Source organism: Leptinotarsa decemlineata, unplaced genomic scaffold (assembly GCF_025532065.1).
Source record: "Leptinotarsa decemlineata unplaced genomic scaffold, Ldec_3_MD MMD2_P_RNA_scaffold_1, whole genome shotgun sequence".
NCBI classification, from domain to species: Eukaryota; Metazoa; Arthropoda; class Insecta; order Coleoptera; family Chrysomelidae; genus Leptinotarsa; species Leptinotarsa decemlineata.
The window spans coordinates 3,948,750-3,972,583 of NW_027412523.1; the positions used below are offsets into that span (position 1 = coordinate 3,948,750).

General features: G+C 36.8%; 1 protein-coding gene across 2 annotated transcripts in view; it reads left to right on the forward strand.

Moving 5' to 3' along the window:
- Positions 1–23,834, forward strand: part of LOC111507811 (uncharacterized) — a 198,019-nt gene that overhangs the window by 67,453 nt on the left and 106,732 nt on the right. For both annotated transcript variants that reach the window (XM_074180093.1, XM_074180117.1), the window contains exon 4: positions 23,476–23,673. In XM_074180093.1, the coding sequence (XP_074036194.1) occupies positions 23,476–23,673 (198 nt within the window). The remainder of the gene's footprint in view (positions 1–23,475; positions 23,674–23,834) is intronic.

Here is a 23,834-nt window from a genome sequence, read left to right on the forward strand (position 1 = left end):
GAAGGTCCCTAGGGAAGTTAACCTAATAGGCTACGCAGATGACCTAGCCGTAGTGGTGGTGAGGAAAAATGAGGATAGTCTGATAAGAACTTCCAATAGAACTGTGAAGGATATAGCCGAGTGGATGACAGCTAAACAACTCAAGCTTGCCCGACAAAATTCAGAGGTAGTACTGCTGGCAGCAGGCAGAAAACTGAAAAGTATTACAATTGAATTGGAGGAAAAGAACATCCGTAGCTGGGAATACCTGGGAATCCACATGGATCGAAATATGATAATGGGAGGTCAAGTTAGAAAAATAGCAGTAGAAGCGGGAAAAGCCATAAGCAACATAAGCAGGATAATTCCCAACGTTGGGGGTCCTCGAAAAGGTAGCAGAAGAATTCTATGCTCAGTCGCCCAGTCGATCATACTATATGGCGCAACGATTTGGAAAAGAGCCATGGGAAAAGGGTATACAGGAATATACTACTTAGTGTTCAACGGAAAGCAGCCATAAAAATAGTGTGTGCATATAAACAACATCAACTTAAGCTCTGCTGATGATTGCAAGAACCCCTCCAATAGATCTGATGGCGGAAGAGAGAACAAAGGTACAAAACAACGTGTCAAAAGGGTTAGCAAGGTTACACATTATGGAAAAATGGCAACAATCTTGGGAGATAGACGATGGAAAGGCCAACTGGACAAGAAGACTGATAAGAGACATAGAACCATGGATGAACAGAAAATGGAGAGAAGTGAATTACTTTCTCACACAAGTACTAACGGGGCATGGGTGTTTTCAGGCGTATCTGTTCAGGTTTAAAGCGAGTGACACAGAAGAGTGCAAGTATTGCGGAATGATAGATACAGTAGAACATACAATCTTTGAATGTATACGTTGGGAAGAACAGAGAAAAAATGACAGGAGAATTAACACCATAAAACATGATAGGGAAGATGCTCAAAAGTATAAAAAATTGGGAAGCCGTTAGTAAACTCTCCAAGACCGTCCTGACAAAGAAAAGAAAATAACTAGATGAATAATAATGAAGTACTGAAGAAAAGAAAGAGCCCTGAACCATCACTACAGTCTGCTATTCCGAAGTAGAAAAAAAAACGGAGTGGAAGTATCAATGTCGTAGGACCTGTTTCATTTGGGAAGTTAGTTGTGGCATAGGAATCAGAAGTAGTAAATCGGTAAACAATTTGAATATGAGGATGAACATTAACAAGTCATGAAATAATTAGAGATGCTTCTGTCTAGAAGAACATCAATGATTCCATGGCTTTGAGAGAGGTAAATTTATGGTAAAACTCGAACATTATTTTTACCAAAAAGTATGTTTCATATAACAGTTTGATAGAATTGTTTTGAAGTTTTGAAAGTTTGAAGAGTTACTTTACTTTTAATTTTCTGCGATATATTCAATTGTAGTTTATTCATTGCTTCAGGTTTCGGAACTGTCCACCTAAAAGATCACTTACGAAAGTTATGAAAGAAAAATGTAAAAGTCCTTCTGATAATACCTATCTTGTTTCATTATCGTGTCTACAGTATACCTCTAGAAACGACCGTGTAGTTGCTACACATATATTTTCACGTCCACCTTGTATGAGTGACGACTTCAAGCGGGTACTGATGCGGGTGGTACCTCCATTAAGGAATACACTTCAAGTTCTCACGTTTATTTATTCAAAACTTGCAATGTCAATGTTGCATTGTACGAAGACCCAAACGGTTATCTACAACATTAAAATTGAATTTAGTTGTACAGTAAACAATGAATGATTGAAAATTTTTACACTGCTACCAAAAAGGAACTAACCCACTTTCAAAATTATCAAAATACTAGTGAACAGTCGTTCAGTAGCAGTATAGTTTGCAGATTTACACTGTCTGTTGAAAAAATAAAGTGAATTTACATTATTCTCAAAAAATATAGTAAGTAAAGTAAATTTTATTCAGGTAAGCATAATCTACAATATGACAAACTAGAAGAAAAACAAAAAAAGGAAAGAACTAACTAAAACTGGAAATTGTGAGTCCAGGCTGAGCTACCTAAGCAATGCTTGTGTTGTAGTCATTAACCTGGGTTACATTGATTATTTACTTAATGAGTGGTGAGTAGAAAGTTTGTTATAATTTTGGTTCACATATTCTTTCAGTTTTGATTTATTTTTACGTTTATAAGGAATGACTCTGATTTCTAAAGGGACTAGGTTTAACAATTTTGGTCCAAAGTATGATATAACCCAGTTTTTTTTGTAAAGGTCTTCAGTTGAGTACCTTCTATTTTTCTTAAAAAGTATTTTTATCATGGTATTTTGCATAACCTCCAGACCGTTTAATAATGTTTTAACTAAGACCACCCCATATAATGATACAGTACCTCAATAAAGATTTAGGGAGTGAGTTGTAAATCGTAAGTAAAAGCTTTTTATTATTCAGATTTCCGATTTGATAGAATTCATAAACTAACTCATTGAGTCTCTTAACTGTGTTATCAATGTGTTCTTTCCATCGCAGGTGTTGGTCCACATATACACCCAAGTACTTCATGTTGTCAACTTTTTTAACTATAAGACCTAAACACTGCGTTAGGGTTCGGCTTAAGAACAGTGAGACTGTTATTTAAGTGTTGGTCCTAGTTTTTCCCACATTCACACTTAGGAGGCTCATATTCAACCAGGAGAGTACATATTTGAGCCCTGTTTCAGGCTCTCTCATAGACTTCATCCCAGGAATCGCTTTCAAATAAAAGTTCTGTATCGTCTGCGTAAGATATTATTCTGCCATTGATATTATGAAGTTCATAAGAATTGTTGATATAGATCAAAAATAAGATAGGACCCAGCACCGTCCCCTGAGGCACGCCCATGTTGACAGGTAGTGGATTTTTCAATTTCTGTAAGAAAATATGTGTTTTGTTGTATAGTAGGACAAATTTTGCACAGGGTTTATTTTCACAGATTATGAATGAAATATAAACTTATGAATTGAAATAATGAAACAGGTAGCTTACCTATCTTGTCTGAATTATATTTCATACAACAGTAAGGGTTATTACAATAAGGTTCAAATCTTGCACTAGGGTACTTGAAAGAGTTAATACCGTTTTTTACACAAAATAAGATGCATATTCTCTGATCCATCTCTTTCGATAGCAGATGATGTAGAAGAAGTGTACTTTAGTGTCATACATGTTTCACCGATATAAATTATCAATCAATTCATAAAGTGGTAGTTACCAAGTTGTGAATAGTTTGTTTTTAGGTTCAATATTTTCCGATAACCACTACTGTGCCTCAGCAGTACACTTTCATAGACCATTTAGTTGTTGCGACGTGCTAGAGCTACTGTTGAAAACGTAATTCTCTATAACTTCAGTCCGTTTCATAACCATTCAAAAGTCAGAAGTCGCACTCTCCAAGTTTCGCCAAATGAAGCGAAACTGCAGACAGAATTCCAAGTTTCAAGTGTTTCTCTGGCCTTTCTCCGTAGTGTCTCTCTCTCAGTAGCACAGCGCGTGGGTCTCCTTCTTCGATGAGGGTTCCCACGTTTTCTATTCGTTAGCCGAGCGATGCAAGCAATGTTGCCGTATCGAATCAAATTTCCCATGATCTCGAGAATTTGAAAAGTACTATGTGATCTATTATTATGACAACATAACTCATCAATTACTTTGAATACAATGTTTTTGTTCACAGTTATCTGATTATTTTTCGGATATATTTAGCTTCAACGTTGGTATTCCTTAGTAATTCATTGTAACCAGCCAAACAATTATTATTTATTTCACTAGTTCGGACTTCCATTGTCTATTATATAAAATGATTTGAAATCCCTGAAACAAGTAAAAAAGAATAATTAAAAAAGAATAGTTGAAAATAACAATTATATTAAGCAACAATAAACCTGAAATGAAATGATAGTAAAATAACCTACAAGTAAAAATATAATAATTGAATAAATAAAAATCAAAGGAATGCAAAAAGAAATTAATAAAAAAATAAAAATAAAAAGGTGTAGAGATTCCAAGTCACGTTAGTTCACGACGTTTCGATTGTTGGTATCTACAATCGTCTTCGGGTGATGACTGGACTGATTCCTCCGAGAGATGACTATTTTATAGGTCGTTGAAATACTTTCACTTTCACTACTTTCCATTTTCCGCTTCACTGATTCCATGAGAGATGACCGATTTGGCGGGAGTTGGTCATTTCTCGTTTGATGATGGGTTTCCATATGTTTCGTATATCTACGCTGGCCTGGCTGAATACGTTGTTGGACAACATGTATGCGGCTTCCTTAAATTTTCTCCTGAACCAATGTTCCTCTCTGTGCAAGATCTCAGCTTGGGACCACTCGATGTTGTGTTGATGAGTCCAAACATGGTCTGCTATTCCTGATTTGCTGGACAGGACCATGGACAGGACAGGACCAGACCATGTTTGGACTCATCAACACAACATCGAGTGGTCCCAAGCTGAGATCTTGCACAGAGAGGAACATTGGTTCAGGAGAAAATTTAAGGAAGCCGCATACATGTTGTCCAACAACGTATTCAGCCAGGCCAGCGTAGATATACGAAACATATGGAAACCCATCATCAAACGAGAAATGACCAACTCCCGCCAAATCGGTCATCTCTCATGGAATCAGTGAAGCGGAAAATGGAAAGTAGTGAAAGTGAAAGTATTTCAACGACCTATAAAATAGTCATCTCTCGGAGGAATCAGTCCAGTCATCACCCGAAGACGATTGTAGATACCAACAATCGAAACGTCGTGAACTAACGTGACTTGGAATCTCTACACCTTTTTATTTTTATTTTTATTAATTTCTTTTTGCATTCCTTTGATTTTTATTTATTCAATTATTATATTTTTACTTGTAGGTTATTTTACTATCATTTCATTTCAGGTTTATTGTTGCTTAATATAATTGTTATTTTCAACTATTCTTTTTTAATTATTCTTTTTTACTTGTTTCAGGGATTTCAAATCATTTTATATAATAGACAATGGAAGTCCGAACTAGTGAAATTCATCACGAAACATTGTCAATCACCTTCAAACAAAAATTATTATTTATACAATATATTGATTTGTTGACAGCACACTTTGTTTAGTCTACTCTTTATAAACAGATACCTGAACATTGGCGAGACAGTGTAATTTTTCTCTGACCAAAAATGTATACCTTGAGGATTGATAGAAGGCATTTTCAACGATAAATTGTGCTTGTGGTGACGTAATTGAGTAAAATTTAATGTTGAATGACGTGGTAACAGTTTTTCTGAAGGGTTAATGTGGCAAAAATCAAAATAATAGTATCCAGGCTGAATGCTGTGAATAATTTGTTTTCAGCCATTTTGCAGATGATGTTTTAGCAAAATAACCTTGATATGATAGCAAAGGTGACTAATCAACAACATGAGAAACTATTTGGTACAAGAAAGTTGTAGACACTTCAACTTCTTCAAAAATGAGGTTTCTAAAATGCTGGACTACCTATCTAACCTAGCATTATCTCAGAGAAACCTACTACCTAGACAATGAACATCGGTTCTCGCTAGACTTGTTTTATGTGAACTTATGACGCACTGGGCATTGGTGAATTTGTGAAATGTTAATTTGACCAAGTTAAGCTGAGTAGATCTTCAACACGTTGGCTGCCATTTTAGTTTATTGCTCTGTGTGCCATGTATTCATCAACATATACTGGGGTTCACTTTTTGTATCTGCAAAAAAAATTGAAGGTTATTGAAATCTAAGTGCCTAGATATTCTACTTTAAAAAAGGAAAATTATCTTTATAAATCAACAATTAAGGCAAAATATAAATTATAGTTCAATACCACCTCGACAAGCCACATAAACAACAGTTGTTTTGTGGCTTGTTGTATTTATATAGAGGAAGATAGGTTAGGTGCACAAAATGTCATGTGTCACAGAATGCCTCGGAACTCGGAACGTAAGTAAACAGAACAGCACGCCTCTGAAATATGTCATCTTTGTTTGTCTCATACAGGTAACAGATTCATTGTCCTTTATTAGCTATAACCGATGTTGCCAAATGGTGAAATAGAAAGGAATCCCTTTAAATGTTGAATGCATTATTTCATTCCTCTTTTTTAGGTATTTAAATAATTTAAAAAAAAAGGTTGAAATGATAAGTTTAAAATGCGTTGTTTCAGAGCTCCTTTATGAAAACTTCTTGACTTCAGGAGGACGTCAGGAAGAACATTCCCCATACTTTCTTTCACTACTACACTGACAATATAACACAGAAACTCTGTGTTATATTGTCTCTCTCAGACTCTTCAGCTTCATACTAACGCTCACCCTCTTATTCTCTAACTCCGCACTGCACTTTCCATGCTAGACTGCCCTCCCGTTTGTCGTGGTATTGCTTATATATCTCGATGGAAGTTTCTGGAAGCCGGCGGAACAATTTTCGAACAAAAGCGGCATTTCTGTAAGATCGAGACAAAGAAACAAGTTTGGCTGATCGTGACCTTGATCAAGTCGCAGTGGATCGAAGAAGATCAGCGTCGGCCGAGTTATTTTGTCAGGGGATAATTTACAACTATATGTTCTGAGCCAAATGGTGACCGTGTTGGCGTAGTACTTTGTATGTCGCGTATTGAAATTCGCCAGCTTGGTCTATGTGATAGAGACACCCAAAAAAAATTGTTGATGGGAATCACTTATGAAAGAAATTGGTGCACCATTGGTCTGAACGGTGAAATTTTTGACTATGTGGTAAAACCCATTTTGGCATCAACATAACAAATCGGTTTCTACGCTACGGCAGGCAACGTGTTAAATATTAGTTACTTCATCATATTATATAGGGTATTTCATTAAGCGGAACCATATGTCGTTGTTGTCCGGATCATCCAATTCAGGCCAAAAAAAGTTTAGCAAACCGCTATTTTTCCACTCAACCACGTTTGAAAAAAAGAAACGTTACAAAAAATAAATGGCAATTTCAGGAGAATAGTAAAATGAAATGCAAATGTTTATGTTTGGATCACTGTTGACTGAGCAATTCAGTTTTAAGTTTACTTTTGAATAGCGGTAGTGATGAATTTTTCAAAGATTCACTGAATGAAGTATACATTGTTACAGCATGATACGTGAAGGATCGTTCATAGATAGTGCTGTTATGATTCGGAATGTCAAAATTATTGTTAAATCTATGGTTTCTTGAGTGTATCTTGTCTCGGAAGGAGTTTATTTACCAAATAAGTGGGTTGGTGTTTTTTATCAGTTTGTGAATGAAACAGGCGAAATGCAATTCTCTTCTGTTTTGCATTTTCAACCAATTCAATTGATTGATTGAAGGAGTCACATGATCTCTGTAATTCAAGCTGAATATTAGTCTAATGCAGGCGTTCTGTACTTTCTAAATTCTTACAGAAGTTATGGAATCGATACAAGGGCCATAGACGACATCGCAATAATTAAACATAGATGCAATCAGTACGTCTGAAAGGGTGATTTTAAGAGACCTACTAAGATGGTGTCTGTTTGAATACAGATGTTTCTGAGTACCGTACGACCTTTGAATCAGATTATTGAGTTGATGAACAAATCAGAGGTTGTAGTCTATATGAAGTCCTAAACATTTTATTTTGTTAGTCAATTCCACAGAATGCCCATCAATATACAAATCGATATTATCAATGACCCTTCCACGATCTTTGGCTTTCCTAAAAATTATTAAAGAGGATTTAGTGGGAGTAAGGTTTAGACAGTGTTGCTGCGAAATCTGAACAAGATTTTTTATATCATTATCAAGCGATGTTTCGTGATCAATAAGCTGATTTATTTTATCGGCGTAGTAAAGGTTAGTGTCGTCTGCATATGTATGAATGTTGAATAACTTAAGAACCTTGGAGAAGTCAGATGTGTAGATAATAACGACTAGCGGGACGAGGATTGAACCTTGCGGGGCTCCATGACATACACTCATATTATTAAAATTACTACCATTTATCACAACACATTGCTTTCTATTTTTTTAAATGAACTAATAAAGTCACATGTCTCCATACTGAAATAAAAAAAACAAGTTTAGCGCACATCAAATCGTGATTCATGGTGTCGAAAGCCTTACTGTAATCGAGATACAAGAAAAGAGTGACCTTTTCATTATCGGTGGCTGAAAAAATATCGTCGGTCATTTTCAACAGAGCACTAGATGTACTGTGATTTTTCCGAAAACCAGATTTGTGTTCAGGCTGGATGTTATTATCAGACATAAGAGTATATCTGACTATAGGCTGCCTTTTCTACAAATTTTGATATTGCCGGTACTATATTTTGGTGTCAAAGGTTTAGACATGTTGTTTATAGGAAAAATAATAGATTGTTTTCATAGTTCCGGGAAGATACTAGTTTCAAGGAATTTGTTCACTAAATATGTTAGAACTAGAGTTAAGTAAGGGATATATATTTTGATCATTTTGATAGATACTTAATCTGTTCCGGTAGCATTCGTTTTTATGGAGTTGACTATCATGTTAATATCATCCATATTGATTTGATGGAATTTAAAAGTTAAATTTTCTTGAAATTGCATTCACAAACGAATCCTAGCTTTGCTATTTGGCAACACCGCCGAGCTATACCGGCTCGACGCTTCTCTGTAATTATGTAAATCTTACAGTTTATGAGCAAGACTCGGATTGTAATTGCAATTAGGAATATTAGACATCCACTACTGCTGTGGAGCATATTTTGTGTGCGAGCGTTTGTCTTTCCTTTTCTAGGAACTTGTATACCTACAACAACAACGATTCAGTTTTATGGCCTATTTCGAAACCTCAAAGGGGTTTCTGTTGAGTGTGCCTTCCTCGGCGTTGGTTACGGTAATGGGCAAGCTGTATAGGGGTCAGGATTCTCTAGAGGCATTCTCGAAATGTTGCATAAATTATTTAAATGGCGAGTCAGATGTTTATTCCGCGATAACGTTGAACCAAAAGTCTGCGAGATGTACCGTGATCAGGTAGTTATTTCACTTTTACGTAAACAGTTTATAATTTCATAACTGAAGCCGCAATTAATTGAAAAAAATTTTTTTTTTATTGAAAAATGTTTCGGAAAATTCGAAAATTGAACATTTATGCAACCACCAATCAATCAATCTTCATTTGCTGAAGATGTTGTTCGAAGTTGATTATAGTCTATTTACTTGAGCAGCGGAGTAATAAATCCTTTTCAAGTTGCTGTTCCATAGGCGTACATAATTGTGTCTTTAGAGAGGTGACAAATGTATTTATTTCAGATATGCAATGTTGTATAATTAGATATAAGAAATCCTTAAAGAATTTTTATAGATGATATAGTTGATAATTAGAAATTTTTCTATAATATCAACAAGATGTACTAGCTGTGTACACTATTTTGCCACATTGACGAAAACTAGGGTTATAATGATAACGGTATACAATTAATATGAAAGTAACTGTCATGATTGAAAAATTTTTTTTTGGCTAGAATTAGTAATTTATTTCGTCTGGACCATTTCTATGGGCAGTTTAGGCACTTTTACTCGTAAAATAAGTTTTTCTACTAGCTTAAGCGAATACAAAATATTTGAAAAGTATGGAATAGAGTCAAATTTTTAATTTTCTATGAATTTGGCTTAATTTAAATTGGACCTATCATTTTAAACATTACACAGACAGAATGAAATGAAATATCATACGATAAATATTCGTTAGGTGTTATTGAAGTCCTTGCTTATATCCAACATCGATATAAAACTTGTACTGTGACAGGGTGGGCCATCGAAAACTTGATATGGAGGTTTCGGATACTAATCTTGCAAAACCGAAAAAACGCTCAGGCAGGTCTATTTTTATTGGGAGGAGGAAAGTTTTTTCCTCAATTACAGCGTCACTTCAAGCCCAGTTTGAAAGATCTTGGAATTATCTAAACAATGGTGTACATTTTTTTAAATTTGGACGTATTTAAAAGAGTTCTTTCCGATAATTAACTTTTCCAATATTGTTAATAGCAACAAATTGTTGTACGCCACTGCTCAGTTGGAATGTATTTGGAACTCTTTCATTTGTTTCTTACGCTACTTTTTTGTTAATTTTTCAGTTCTTTTCCGATAAGAGAATATATTACAATTGAGAAATGGTTAAAAATGCTGTTTCTATCTCTCATTTTTATGTTAAAAGTGATATCTACATTATTACTAGTAGTGAGTGCCGTAAAGTGTTGCTAAAGAAGCAATGGTTTACACAACTGCAGAGAGGGTTGAGTCGATTGAACCGTACTATGGAAATAGACGTTGTGCTGCGAGAGCCGCTGAACTGTTCAATCAACAGCATGGGAAGAATGTGTCGCGACAGTATGCTTTCGATTTAATTGCAAAATTTCACGCAACTGGATCTGTAGCAAATAAAAAACGGCAAATCGAACCATCAGTAACAAATAAGGCGACAGTGCGGGGTCACTGGATTGAGAAGCGGGGCACTATCGAATCGCCACCACGATTACCAGACCTTTCGCTGTTAGATTTCTTTCTGTGGGATCATTTGAAAAGCAGAATTTATCATACTCCTTCTGCATCACTCGAAGATTTATGGCAACGAATCACAAATGGATGTTGCCAAATTACTCCAGAAATGCTCCACAATGTTCGAGAACGTTTCCAGCGGAATCTCTATTTTTGCATGGAAGCTGGAGGTGACCATTTTGAGCATATACTAACATAAATAACGATGACATTGGAACCTTTGGTGTGAAAGTTGAATAACTTTTTTCGAGATCAAATGCCCTAACACCAAACTGATATTGTTGCACTCGACGCGTGTTTCGCCAACAAAGTTAGCATCCTCAGGAGAAGAAAATTGATACCTGAGGTTGTATACCTGAAGTTCAATATGGAATTTCTCGGTAATTAACTACCTGCAAGTTCTTAGTAATTATTCTCTTTCTAACAGAAGATTAAAAAGCGGGCTAAACGGGATGGGTCCCTTATCGCCATTTATGCTGTTTTTACATTTTGCTATTTCTAGACTCTCACATGCATCGAGTAGCCTGGTGTCATGCACATGCTTGATCAGTTTCAAATTGTTTTCACCAATTTTGTGGTCCTTGTCTCGAGCATGTTGGGCGACACTGGATTTTTCTATCCTTCCGTATTTCATGTGTGCACAATGCTTCTTGAAGCGGGTTTTAATCGCTCGTCGACTCTGGCCGATGTATTTGCTGTTTCAATCTTGACAACTGATTTCGTAAATCCCCGACCTTTCTGTGTTTTCTAGTCTATCTTTTGGATTACCAAGAAGCTGTTGCAATTTATGAGAAGTTTTATATGCAACTTTCATATTTACTTTATCGAATATCTGTTGAAGCCCTCTCGTGTATTGGGGTTCATATGGGATTACTATAAACTTGTTATTACTCTCATCTTTTTGAAAAGTCGAAGATTTACGAAGTGCTTCCCTAAACTTCTTCTTCTAATTATCTTGTCAACTACATCTGGGTTGAAACCGTTTGCTTTAGCTACATACCGAATCACTCTCTTTTCATTGTCGTACTTATCTTTCTTTAAAGGAGAAGTAATTAACCTGTGTACCAGAAATTGCAGTGCCGCAATTTTGTGTTTTGTACAATGATTCAAATCATTGGGAATGTATCTGAAAGTGCCCGTGTCTTTCCTGTAAATGTCAAATTCTATTTCGTTCTCGTTCCTTATGACCAATAATCGAAAAACGGCAACTTTCGTTCTTTTTCTACTTCATATGTGAATTTTATACTCTTACACCTGTTGTTTAGTGCTGAAAGAACATTCTCGATTCTGGTTATCCTTGTATCCACTACAGCGAATATGTCATCAACATACCTGATCCAGATCCTAGGGAAGTAACTGAGTTCTTTCCCAGCTTCCGTCTCAAACCTACCCATGAATAGGTTCGCTATAAATGGAGACAATGGGTTACCCATAGCCGTTCCTTCACGCTGTTCATAATATGAGCCATTATATTGAAAACAATTTTGATCCATGCAAAGCTTGGTGAGTTGAATGTATTCTTCAACAGCTTCATTTGCTAAGTTGTTCGATTTCAGAAGATCCCTTAAACACTCTAGAGCTTGTGATATTGGGACGCTTGGAAATAAGGAACTCACATCGAACGATACCAATAATTCGTCTTCTCCTAATTTAATATCTTTTATTTTCTCTATGAATTCTTGTGAGTTTTCAACACTCGCATCGGTTGGGCCGATCGGGAGATTTTCAAATTCTTTTGTCAACCATTCAGCAATATTATACGAAGGCGAATTAATTGCTGAGACTATTTGTCGCATCGATTTTCCAGGTTTGTATATTTTTGGTAAACAATATATTTTTGGTACTGTGGGATCTGAAAGTTGTAGCCTCCTGTTTAAAATCGGTGTGATCAGTGTTTTACATTTCTCCAATGTGGCTTTTACGATAGCGGTCATCTTGGATAATGGATTTCGTGGTAATTTCTGATATGGACCATTTTCAATTAAGCTGTCGACTCTCTCAAAATAATCTTCTTTATCCAAAATCACCACTTTGTTACCTTTAAAATAAAAACAGCCCTTTTCTTTCAATCTGTTGATAATTTTCTGCTCTTTTCTCGATGAAATGTGTGGCTCTTTGCTCATATTTTTGGAAATTTGTTGTTTACATGCCTCGCGAACAAATCCTTTCGAAGTTTCCGGTAGTTGCTGAATAGATCTTTCGATACGTACGACTGCTTCTTCCAAATCCTTTTGGGGAGATCTGATGCCGTATTTCAAACCTTTATTCATCCCAATAAAAATCGACCTGTCTGAACGTTTTTTATGATTTGCAAGATCAGTACATAAAACCTCCATGTCAAGTTTTCAATGGCCCACCCTGTATAACGTAAAATAATATTTCTGCCAAATCTGATACAATTGTAATTATCGTTGATGAAGTTTCTCACCAATTCCTAAATGGAAAAATGAACGGATTAATTCAACTTGACGTAATTATAAATAATAATAATGATGAATCGTCACCCACATTCGGTAAACAAACAAAAAATTGTATCAGATATAATATAAAACATATTGAATTCATCTTTAATCATATCTGAAACCTGTAAATTTCCTGCATGAGTATTCAACCTTAGACATCCCCTCCTAAATCGAGCTATCAAGTTTCAGTCATCCCTTGTCACTGTCTGTGAATTGTTCGCAAAAAATCGCTCGCAACAACTTCACCGGGCAACTGTTACGAAAACCACGACAGATGGTTTAATAATATACAAGAGTACAATAACTTTTTTCTTCGACAATGGCATGCTTCGGAAGCAAAGTGTATTATCTCGACTCGCAAGGTCAATGCCATTTTCCATAGCTTGTTTTTTTTATCAGCGAATTATTATTGCAAACAGATATTTTTTCTCGGAACGAATTTGAGGTTCGCCTACGTGCATACGTTTTTCTATTATGAGATTGTTTTTCGAAACTATTTTATGGAATTGTACATCGGGTGAGTGACTGGGTGGAATTTCAAGGTCGTTTTTGTTTGTTTATTGTATCATAACAGCACAATATCTGATACGTTATAGATTCTGAGTTTTAATCTGAGTATATTTCCAAGTTCTAACTGAAATTCCATTTCATAATTTGCCCGACGAACTTTTTTTTCAATTTGAACTACGCGAAAGCTATTCTCCGTTTTTTTTACCGTGGCGTGCAGGTTTTTATGCCTGACGTTTCGTCTACTACTGCGGTATACATTATCAAAGGCATGTGGTAAACGGTCGCAGTTCTCGAGTTGTTGTTCTCGTTGTTACTAACGCTGTAACTAAGATGCTGATGGTATTGACGCTGGTTTTATAGTATAATCAGTGTCCTTAATGGATTGGTAGCCACATTTTAGCTACGGGGGTGTTGCTAAAAGTTCTCTGGGCTTCCTCAGGAAGATTTTGAATTAACATTTTGGTTAACAGTTTTCCACACAACAGGTGAATTCAATCCTGCATTAGTTACCTTTGAACTCGCCACAAAGGACGAAATACTTGAGGTCATACACTCATTACCGAATAAAAAATCTACAGGTCCGGACGAATATCCGATTCCAGTAATTAAAGACACCAGTGAAATAATTGCACCAGCTTTCGAGCATCATCAATCTGTCCGTATTGCAGGGCAAATTTCCCTCTAGACCAATCGCTTTACTAAGCATCTTTTCTGAACTGACAGAGAAAGTAATGACCAATAGAAACACAAATTTTCTCAACACATATCAGGTTTTATGTGACAACCAGCATGGGTTCCGTAGTGGCTTATCAACTGAAACAAGCACGATTGAATTTGTTCAATATGTCAACAACAAAATGGACTCTGGCGAATTTGTGGTCTCAATTTTCTTTGATCTTACTAGAGCTTTCGACTCGGTCGATATTTCTTTCATATCTTCTAACGCTTCATATTTTGCTTCATCTTTTGTGATGGTCTTGTGATTTTTCACAGGCGGTTTGAAGTATGCATCACTGAAATACCCGGTTAAAATCGGTTTTTGACTCGATGTTTCCTAGCAATCTTTTTTTTTAACCATTACTCATGTTTGCAATTTTAATTGTACATGTTCATCAGACACAATTTAATCCGATCTATTTCTTGTTAATAGGATATGGATGCAATAAATTTGAATTTGAATTTGATTCTCAGGTTTACAAATACGTCGTGCTTTCTCAACCAACGTTTAAATTAACCCTCTCTTTTGTTGTGGCTGGTGGAACATTGCTATTACATAGTTATTCCTGGCCATGAAAGATTTAATTTTTTGGTCCACAGCATCACTTCAGAAGGATAATCTAGCTTCTCAGATAAATTTGTTGTACTTTTCGAATTCCTGGTAACTCATTGTGTTTGACAGCGGATGGTATTCCCAGGACATTCAGCAACGAAATGGTGACTGAAGAAAACCAATTCCACCTATGCTTGCTGCAACTACGATTACATAGAGAAAACAAATGACTGAAATTAAACTTACTGGAATCTATGGATATTATTGTTGTTTTCATGAAATGCCAAGAATCAACATATTTTCCTAGTAGTACTATTGCTTTGTAATTCTGTTTCAAATTCTGCCTGTTTTACCAGGATCAATCAGTTGTCAAATTGAGTTTTGTACCTATCTACTATTATAGAGGTTCTCAAACTTATTTTGTCTACCGCCCACTTCGAGAATTAATTATTTTCTAGCGCCCCCCAAATTTTTTTACTTCACTAAAACTTAAGAATCGAAATCGCAGTCATTATTTCAATAATTAAATGTAAAACACCATTTTGTAATATTAGGAAAACTTTTATTCATGTTATTGAAACAAACATTTCAATTTGAATTTTAAAACTAATCTAATATATAGGATGAATTTGATGATTTCTAACAAGTTTGTTAATATCAGGCTCGTATTTACTCAAAAACAGCCGTAAGTCACCGCGTTCGGTAATCTGCAACCGATTTCTCTTTTTAGTTAGCAACGTTGCCACAGCACTAAATCCACGGTCACACAAATACAATGATGGAAATGCTATCAAAAATCGTTGAACGATGGTCCACAATCCAGGGTACAATTGCGGGATTGGCTTTTGTAGCCAAAATTCTTGGTATCCATATTTTAATTTCATTTTTATTTCCTCGTTCGTTATCAGTTCTATGAGTTCTTCTTCCAGCTGGGGTGATCCTGCTGTGTTGATATTTGAAAAAGGATCCAACACCCAGTCCGGCATTTCCAATTTTAAAATGTCCTAGAATCGTTCTGCGAAATAACTGTGTAGGTTCTCTTAATGTTGACATTTTATTCAAATGATCTTGTAGCCTTGAGGGTTTCATCGCTTCATTCGAAAAATTGTTTGACAAAGAAGGCACATAGGCGAAGATGGATTTGTGTGATTTTTAATAAATCCGTATTTAATATGTCCTCACTATACTGCCGTTTCTTCTTTTCTGCTTCCGACATAATTTTGTCTTCAAAAATGCCGAAGTTAAGAATCGAGAATTGAAAACTTGCAAATGATATCACTCACACTACTCACCACCGCACGTTTTCGTAATATCGTCGAATGACATTACTGGCTGGATGGCGCGCGCGCTTTTATATGAGGCAGCGGGCGGGCCTAGTACTTTCAAGAATGGAGACTAGAAACTTCTCGCTTCACATTGAACCTTATCGCCATCTATTGTACAGTTTGACAACTATCGGAAAGGAAATAGTTACTGTCTAGTCCCCTAGAAACGCGCGTTAAGCGTAAAAGAGCGGTAAAGTTTGTGTTGAAAGCAAAAAAAAAATTTAAATTAGCCATCGCCCCCTCAACCCACTTCAATGCCCCCCAATCTTCTCTGTGCCCTTTACTGCGCCCCTAAAGGTCTCCAGCGAGAAAGACTACATTACATGAAAAACACTGAATAGTTTGACGTACCAGTTTCCTTGTGAAATAAAATACATTCTCACACCTGGGTTTTCTCCACATTGAAACTCATATTGGTTATTTCCACCCCAAACTATTATGTGCAATGGGAAAACAGGTATCATATGAATCCTTGGAAAACACCAACTTTGATGGAAAAGGTGTTCGAGAGAGAACCATTCATGGTTACTCGGAAGGAACGATTTTTGATAAAGATGGAAAGCCCTCGACCATAAGCAAACCTCAGACAAGCCATAAGAACGAAATTTAGTTAGTTTATCCTTTGACCAGATGCACAAGGTTTCAAAGTTGGGTGACATGCGAAGAAATCACGATCTTTCCAAAATGTATTGAATTGGAACATGGAATAGTACAATGAATTATTTCTTTTGTTAACCATTTTGATGGTTCTTGACACCTTCAAAATATTTGAGAATATGTTAATTTATAGCTTTTTCTATGGTTTTGATACTGATAATCAACAACTGGTCTATAGTTCTTTTTAAGATTCTTCGTTTCCTTTTCTGATGTACTTACCTTATCTCGGCCTGTCTTTAAAGAAGAAGCGCGATCTTCTTCCATCAATTTGTCTTCACTGGTGGTGCAGGTTAATTGGAAAATTTTTATAGGTTAAATTTTTTTTAAATTAGCTATTTTTGTCGCTGTTGTTGCTATTATATCGTTTACTAGTGTTAGTGGTGAGATTTTGGCTAACTGCTCAGGAGATGACCAGTAAGATCTGAAACCATTGGGACTGACAAGCAGTTCAATCCTGATTCTTCAGATGGGCGGTGTTTTTTTGATTTGTTACGAGCAATAACAAATTTGATTTTCAGTTTTTGCGCCACTATCTGTAGTCGAGATTTGTTCAATTGGTCTTGAATATTTTCAACTTTCAACTCCTTTTTTTAGAACCAGAGAATTTATGAGAATTTGAGGTGGGACAGTCCCAAAGAATTCACAGTTACTGTGTAAATTTCAGAGTTACTTTCAAATATAACTTATGAGTAGTTAATATTCCACTCACTAAGTTTTTGCAAATAATCATATTTCAAATTCTATGACTCGGTTGCTTTCCATTTTAGAACATTTCCTGCGGAATAAAAAATTGTTCCAAATTACCCCATATTTAACCTTACTAAAAGGCAGCCGCTTCATCCATCATTATTATATATCACTTTGAAACTTTTATGTTCCAACCTTTTATGCCCTTCAGTCGGCGTACATGATTCGAACCGCCACGTGGGATTCACGCTGCTGCGGTGCCGAGTCTTCTCCCCCCACCACCCCCTGCTAGTCTTTCGGTCTCTAAACCCTCCCAACAGTGTTGCCAAAAGAGCGCAAAATACGCTAAATCTGCGTATTTTCAATGTTATGTTTCTTTTTTTGAGAATCGAACGGTTCGAACAGATGGACCAAAACAGCTCTTCTGCTTGTGTTCTGTGTACCATTCATGACCGATCTGTGCTATATATTTTAGTCGAATAGATGGGTTCCATACGTCTCCCTAGAAAAGTGACGAAAGCAGAGGATACAACAAATAAGTGTCATAAGATCTTACATACATTAGCATTTTTTTGGTTTATGTAATCTGCAGTTTTGAGGATATAACGTTTCGTCTGCAACTGCGCACAAAGTATCGAAGGCGACACGGTATACCGAAAATAGCCAATAATCTGTTAGACCCCTTTGTTTGAAGTTGGTTGACAAAGTTTCGTAGTGTATTTCATCAGTTCGGACTTCCATTGTCTAATATGATATGAATTGATATGAAATCCCTGAAAAAATTAAAAATATTAGCTGAAAAATAACAATTTTATTAAGCAAAAAACTGAACTTACAATGAAACAACATTCAAGCAACAACCAGAAAGACCAAAAAATTGAACTATTAACACGAGCTGAAAAAATTAAAAAATTTATAACAAGAAATGAAAAATTGAAAAATATATAAAATAAAAAGATTCCAAACCAAGTCACTTCACTACGTTTCGATTGTTCCACAATCGTCTTCGGGTGATAACTGGACTTATTCTAGAATGTCATCTTCAATTCCTTCAGGTTTGGAGACCAGCTCCCTTACCCTTTCGACTGATTGTTGGTCTCAAGAAGGACCAATGGGTTCATGACTGATTGATGACGGCATGAAGTCCTTAGACATCAGTGCCGCCCTTCACGGGATACCCCTACCTGGCTGGGGTGGGATGGATGAGAAAGTTATTCATCCGTTAACGGGGGACATGGGGGCCTCATTCGACAGAGTGTCGGGGCCTTCTGTATCGGGAGGGGTCGTCTACAGCATAATCTGTGGCTTCCCTAACTAACGGGTTTTCATGGGTTTCCGTTCTTTCAAAAACTCTCTCATTCCTCGACTGGATGGACTGCCGAATGGAAGGCAGCTGCAAATCTCTGCGGATGGCTTTATTCCGCACGAACCAAGGAGCATTCACAATCATCCTAATCAGCTTATTTTGCAACCTTTACAAAATGGAAATGTTGGACGGAGCCGCTTGTCCCCAGACGCCTGAAGCATACATGATGACAGGCTTGAACATCGTGTTGTAGATCATGATTTTGTTCTTCGTGCTCATTTTTGATTTTCTGTTGATCAGAGGGTACAGATTGGCTATCCGACCCTCGATCTTAGACTTAACGTACATGATGTGCGGGTTCCAAGTGAGCCTACGGTCTATTAGAAGGCCGAGGTACTTTACCCGCGCTTGCCAGTCAATCTTCCTTCCAGAGATTCTCACTTTTCTGGCCGGAGAAGATAGTAGTCTTCCCATGGTTATCGCCTGAGTCTTTTCCGGGTTTACTCGGATCTTCCAATCGAGGTACCAGCGCTCGAGGTCGTCCAATGCACGTTGCATGTAGACGACGCCGAGCTCTCGACCCATGGAAGATGAGAGAAGAGCCGTGTCATCGGCGTACAGGGATATCTTCACTCGCTCGGACCTAGCAGGTCGCAGGACTTATTCTTTCGAGATCTGACTATGCATAGGTCATTCTAATGCGTTCACCCCTCTTTCCTCTCTCCGCTTCATTGATTTTTAGCGGGAGCTGACTGTTTGAGGGGAGTTGGTCGTGTTCCGCTTGATTAGAGGTTTCCATATGTTACGTATCGCTTCGCCAGCTTCACTAAATGCGATGTTGGACAACATATATGCGGCTCCTTTGAATTTTCTCCTAAACCAGTGTTCCTCTTTGTGGATGATTTCTGCTTGAGCCCGCACTTGATGTTATGTCCAAACATGCTCTGCTATTCCGGATTTGCTGGTTTCTCCTCGCGGTATGTGTTTCTTGTGCTCAGCGATGCGAACTTTCAATGGCCTCTTAGTTTCACCGATGTATGATTCTCCGCACTCGCAGGGTACCCGGTAAATGCAATTCTTGGAATCGCAGTCCGCGTTTGGTGGCCTGGTTTTCGTGAGACTTCTACGGATAGTGTTCCCAGATGTGAAGCAGGTTCTCATGTTGTACTTGGACCCAATTCTTCTCATCCTTTACGACAATCCTCTGATGTAGGGAAGTACAAGTACTGGTTGTGGCGGCTTCTCTTCCTTGTGGAGTTCTTGCTGTCTTCTTGCTAAGGCCTGTTCTATCATCGCTCTGGAGTAACCATTCCGTTGAAGGTCATTTTTGATGAGGCCTAGTTCTTTTTCAAGATCTTCCTTTGTATTACAGAGCCCGAAAACACGGTCTAGTAGAGTCTTGATGATTCCTCTTTCAGTCGATTGATGGTGGTTTTATTTCTGGTTCAGATACTGTCTTGTGTGAGTGGTTTTTCGATATACAGATGTTTCCTATTTAATGTCGGTTCCCTTCACCAATACGTCTAAGAAAGGCAGTTCGTTGTGGACTTCCGTCTCCATTGTGAACGTGATGGAAGGACTTACGTTGTTGATGTGCTTTAGAAAAGTGTCTAGTTCTGCATTCCCATGTTCCATATTCCAGTGTTTCAAACTACTCCATATATATTGGCTATAACCGGTGAAAGTGGCGATCCCATTGGCAGTCCCTCATCTTGCGTAAGGACTAATTCTTTACCTGATTGGAGACACGAACTTGTAACTTTGATAGTCTGGAATATCGAACCAAGGTTGGTTGTCAAGAACGCCTTGAGGATTTTCCGGCTACGCTTGTGCTTTTTTTTCTTAAAAATAAAGACATTTCTGCCATCAATCTCGCCAAAATCAACTTCATTGGGTTGGCAACGCTGCATCCGAATGCGTCCACGTTGGAAACGATCTTGCGCGTTGGAAACTCATCAATAACGTGCCCCGAACCGACACGATGCTATATTTTGTTTTCGAAATAGGAAGTCGACGTTGTTTCTTTATTTTTCTCGTTTCGGATTACGAGAGACAAAACATTTCTTTTTTTTTTCTTTCCTTTTGACATTGGATGGCCGACAGACAGCCAGAGGGATTGTTCTTTCCGAAGACGGGGATGTCAATCCGGTCGATTCGACGATGTTTATCGGGGAGCAGAGACTCATCTATATTGTATGAGGCGGGTAAATGAGATAACTGGAAAGAAAAACATGAGAATAGGATTTTTATGACACATATATTCGAACGAGGATAAAAGAGAGAGAATGTGTCTTGATATTTTCAGTGGTCTTTACCAAAAAACAACATCAGGGGGGAGGCGCTTCATAGAATTTTAGATCAGAATCAAATACCATCTTATTTCTCATTTTTCTATCATTTTTCTATTGTTTACTGAGGATACACTATAAAAACACACTTTTGTCTATTTTCCATGACTGTTTTAGGTATATTTGTTGACTAGTTTCGGTCATTACACACTTTTCTAAACTAACTAGTTTACATTCAAATCTGAGTAATTTATACCTATATTGCGTATACCTATCTTAAATAATTTGATATCTACATTATCTATACCGAGGATATACTAGGAAAACACACTTTTGTCTATTTTTCACGATAGTTTTAGGTATATTTGTTGCCTAGTTTCGGTCATTGAACCCTTTTCCAAACTAACTAGATTACAGTACATGAGTATTACTGGAAAAGAAAGTTTTTGGCTTTCTACTACTCCATCTGATACAAAAAAATGGATGAGAGAATCTTCCAAAGAAAGGAAGGAAAGTAATCAATTTGAAAATAAGTAACTCTATACTTCTTTGCATGATCTACACATCCACGTATAGAGTTACTTATTTTCAAATTGATTTCTTTCCTTCCTTTCTTTGGAAGATTCTCTGGAGTAGTAGAAAGCCAAAAACTTTTTTTCCCAAAAATTATTCACTCCTAAAAATATAACCCTTTCAAATCAAATGAGTATTACATTATTACAGTATTACATTACATGACATGTTCATTGTACCTTATATCAAAATTTCTACCAGTTTGGCTTATATATGGCGGGGCATTCACCATATTCTAGTCGATATGCACCAGATCTCTTCCTTTTGTCTAATTTAGGTTTGGCATTGAATAATCTGTTTCCTAAATTTCCGTTTGATGTGTAGGATGTTTGTAGATTGAATTTTGAAAGATTATTTTCAATACTCTACGGAGATTCTACCTGCATAATTGATACTATCATATACATAGATACATTTTATGGCTTAACTATCGCAAAATGAGAAACCCTGATGTGTTAATTTAATTGATGTTGGTGAGATGATAGGCAGTGGTACATGTTCTTCTTAAATGTTTAATAAACAAGCTCTGTTGCGATGTTGCAGTTTCTGTTAACAAGAGATCATCAACGAGAATAATTTATCTAGTCTATAAACATTGATTAGCTTCAAAATGTATGAACCACATGCTATTGAATAGTTTTTCAGACCACTCATCCCTTGATGGTCATCCTAACCTCAACATATAATTAGGAAAGCTTCATTATTATTACTTCTAAAATATAGGTACACCAGGTTTCTATTTGATGATGTCATCTTGGTTGCTCTGTTTATTCTCTCGTAATATCAGGTGTGGATTTAGAGAGAACAACATTTCAAGGAGGCTGTTTATGTGTATCAGAAATAATTTGGTTCTTATTCATTACTGGTGATCCTCCATATCGTTCAATAAAGCTGAGCGGCATAACCTAGAAGATCTTCAATTTCTCTTCAGTTCGTCTGCACCAAAAACTCCAAGAAAAGTCACAGCATCACATCATAGGGAATTATACTTAAGTGACTGTCATTCACCAAAGCATTCCTTATTTTGAACAACACCCGTACGTAGACGAAACGCAAGATCTGCCGAAAACATCGCCTCTGTCTGTGAGACTGTGCAGGAGAATACGAGACAGTCGATTTCGCGTCACACACAAGAACTCGGCATTTCACAGACCACACAAATATGGTTTTGACCCAAAGGTTCTTGAGCAAGCTGCCTCATAATTTCAAAACGAATAATGAAAATTCGACCCATGCAACTCAACTCAACTCAATACCTGTTTGCAAATGTAGACAGTCTGAAATTTGGCTGTAAATCGTCAGCAAACACCAATTTGAAATATTTATGGTTTGACATGGATTGTTCATAAACGTAATGAATTACAAGGGGTCTAAGTTAGAACCCTGTGGCACAGCTGAGCTAGCAAAAATCCTAGGAGATTTCAATACCTCCTGTGGCACATCTGAGGTAACAAAAAAACTGGGTGATTTGAATGACTTGTATTCAACAAACTGCATTCTGTTGTAGAGATATGACTAGAAAAGTGGAGTTAGGGAATCCGTGAAACCCATGTCTATTAATTTAGCCAGAAGAATGTAATGATCTGTCTAAAAACTAAATAAAGGTTTTCTGTAAATCTTAAATAACTTTGACTCGACCTTGAGGATCGAGAAATAAGCACATATTATATTGATTTAAACATACTAGATGTTTGAAAAGTAACAAATTTGTCATTTGAATTGCTATAGTGGGATCTACTAACTTGTTCTTGAAAACTTCAAATCATCAAATAGGATATTCCCAATTGATATTTTGAAGATAACTTTCGTTGTATTATTTAATCACGTTAGGTTGAAATTGGAAGAGAAACTGACAGTCTGTATTTTTCAGATTGGACAAAACTTTGCAAGACATCGTTTACAAGTTGGTACCGGAGTTGTTTCTACGTGAAATGACAAGACGAAAGCAGTACTATCGGCAGTACCCACAGATTGCGGCGAGAGTGTCACCGGAAGAGAGAGGTGAAGATATCGAGAGAACGATCTTCAATCCACAAGACTTCATCAGTTTATCAATGGAGTATATAAGGTAAGTGATAGTGATTTATTCGCCGAAGGCAAAATATACGAAAAAAAGAAACGTTAGTAATACGTTGGCTGAAAAGTCTCGGGTTTTGAGGTCTGCGAACAGCCAGTAGTCACTGGGAACCAAATCTGGCGAATACGGTGGATATCGGAACAATTCGTAGC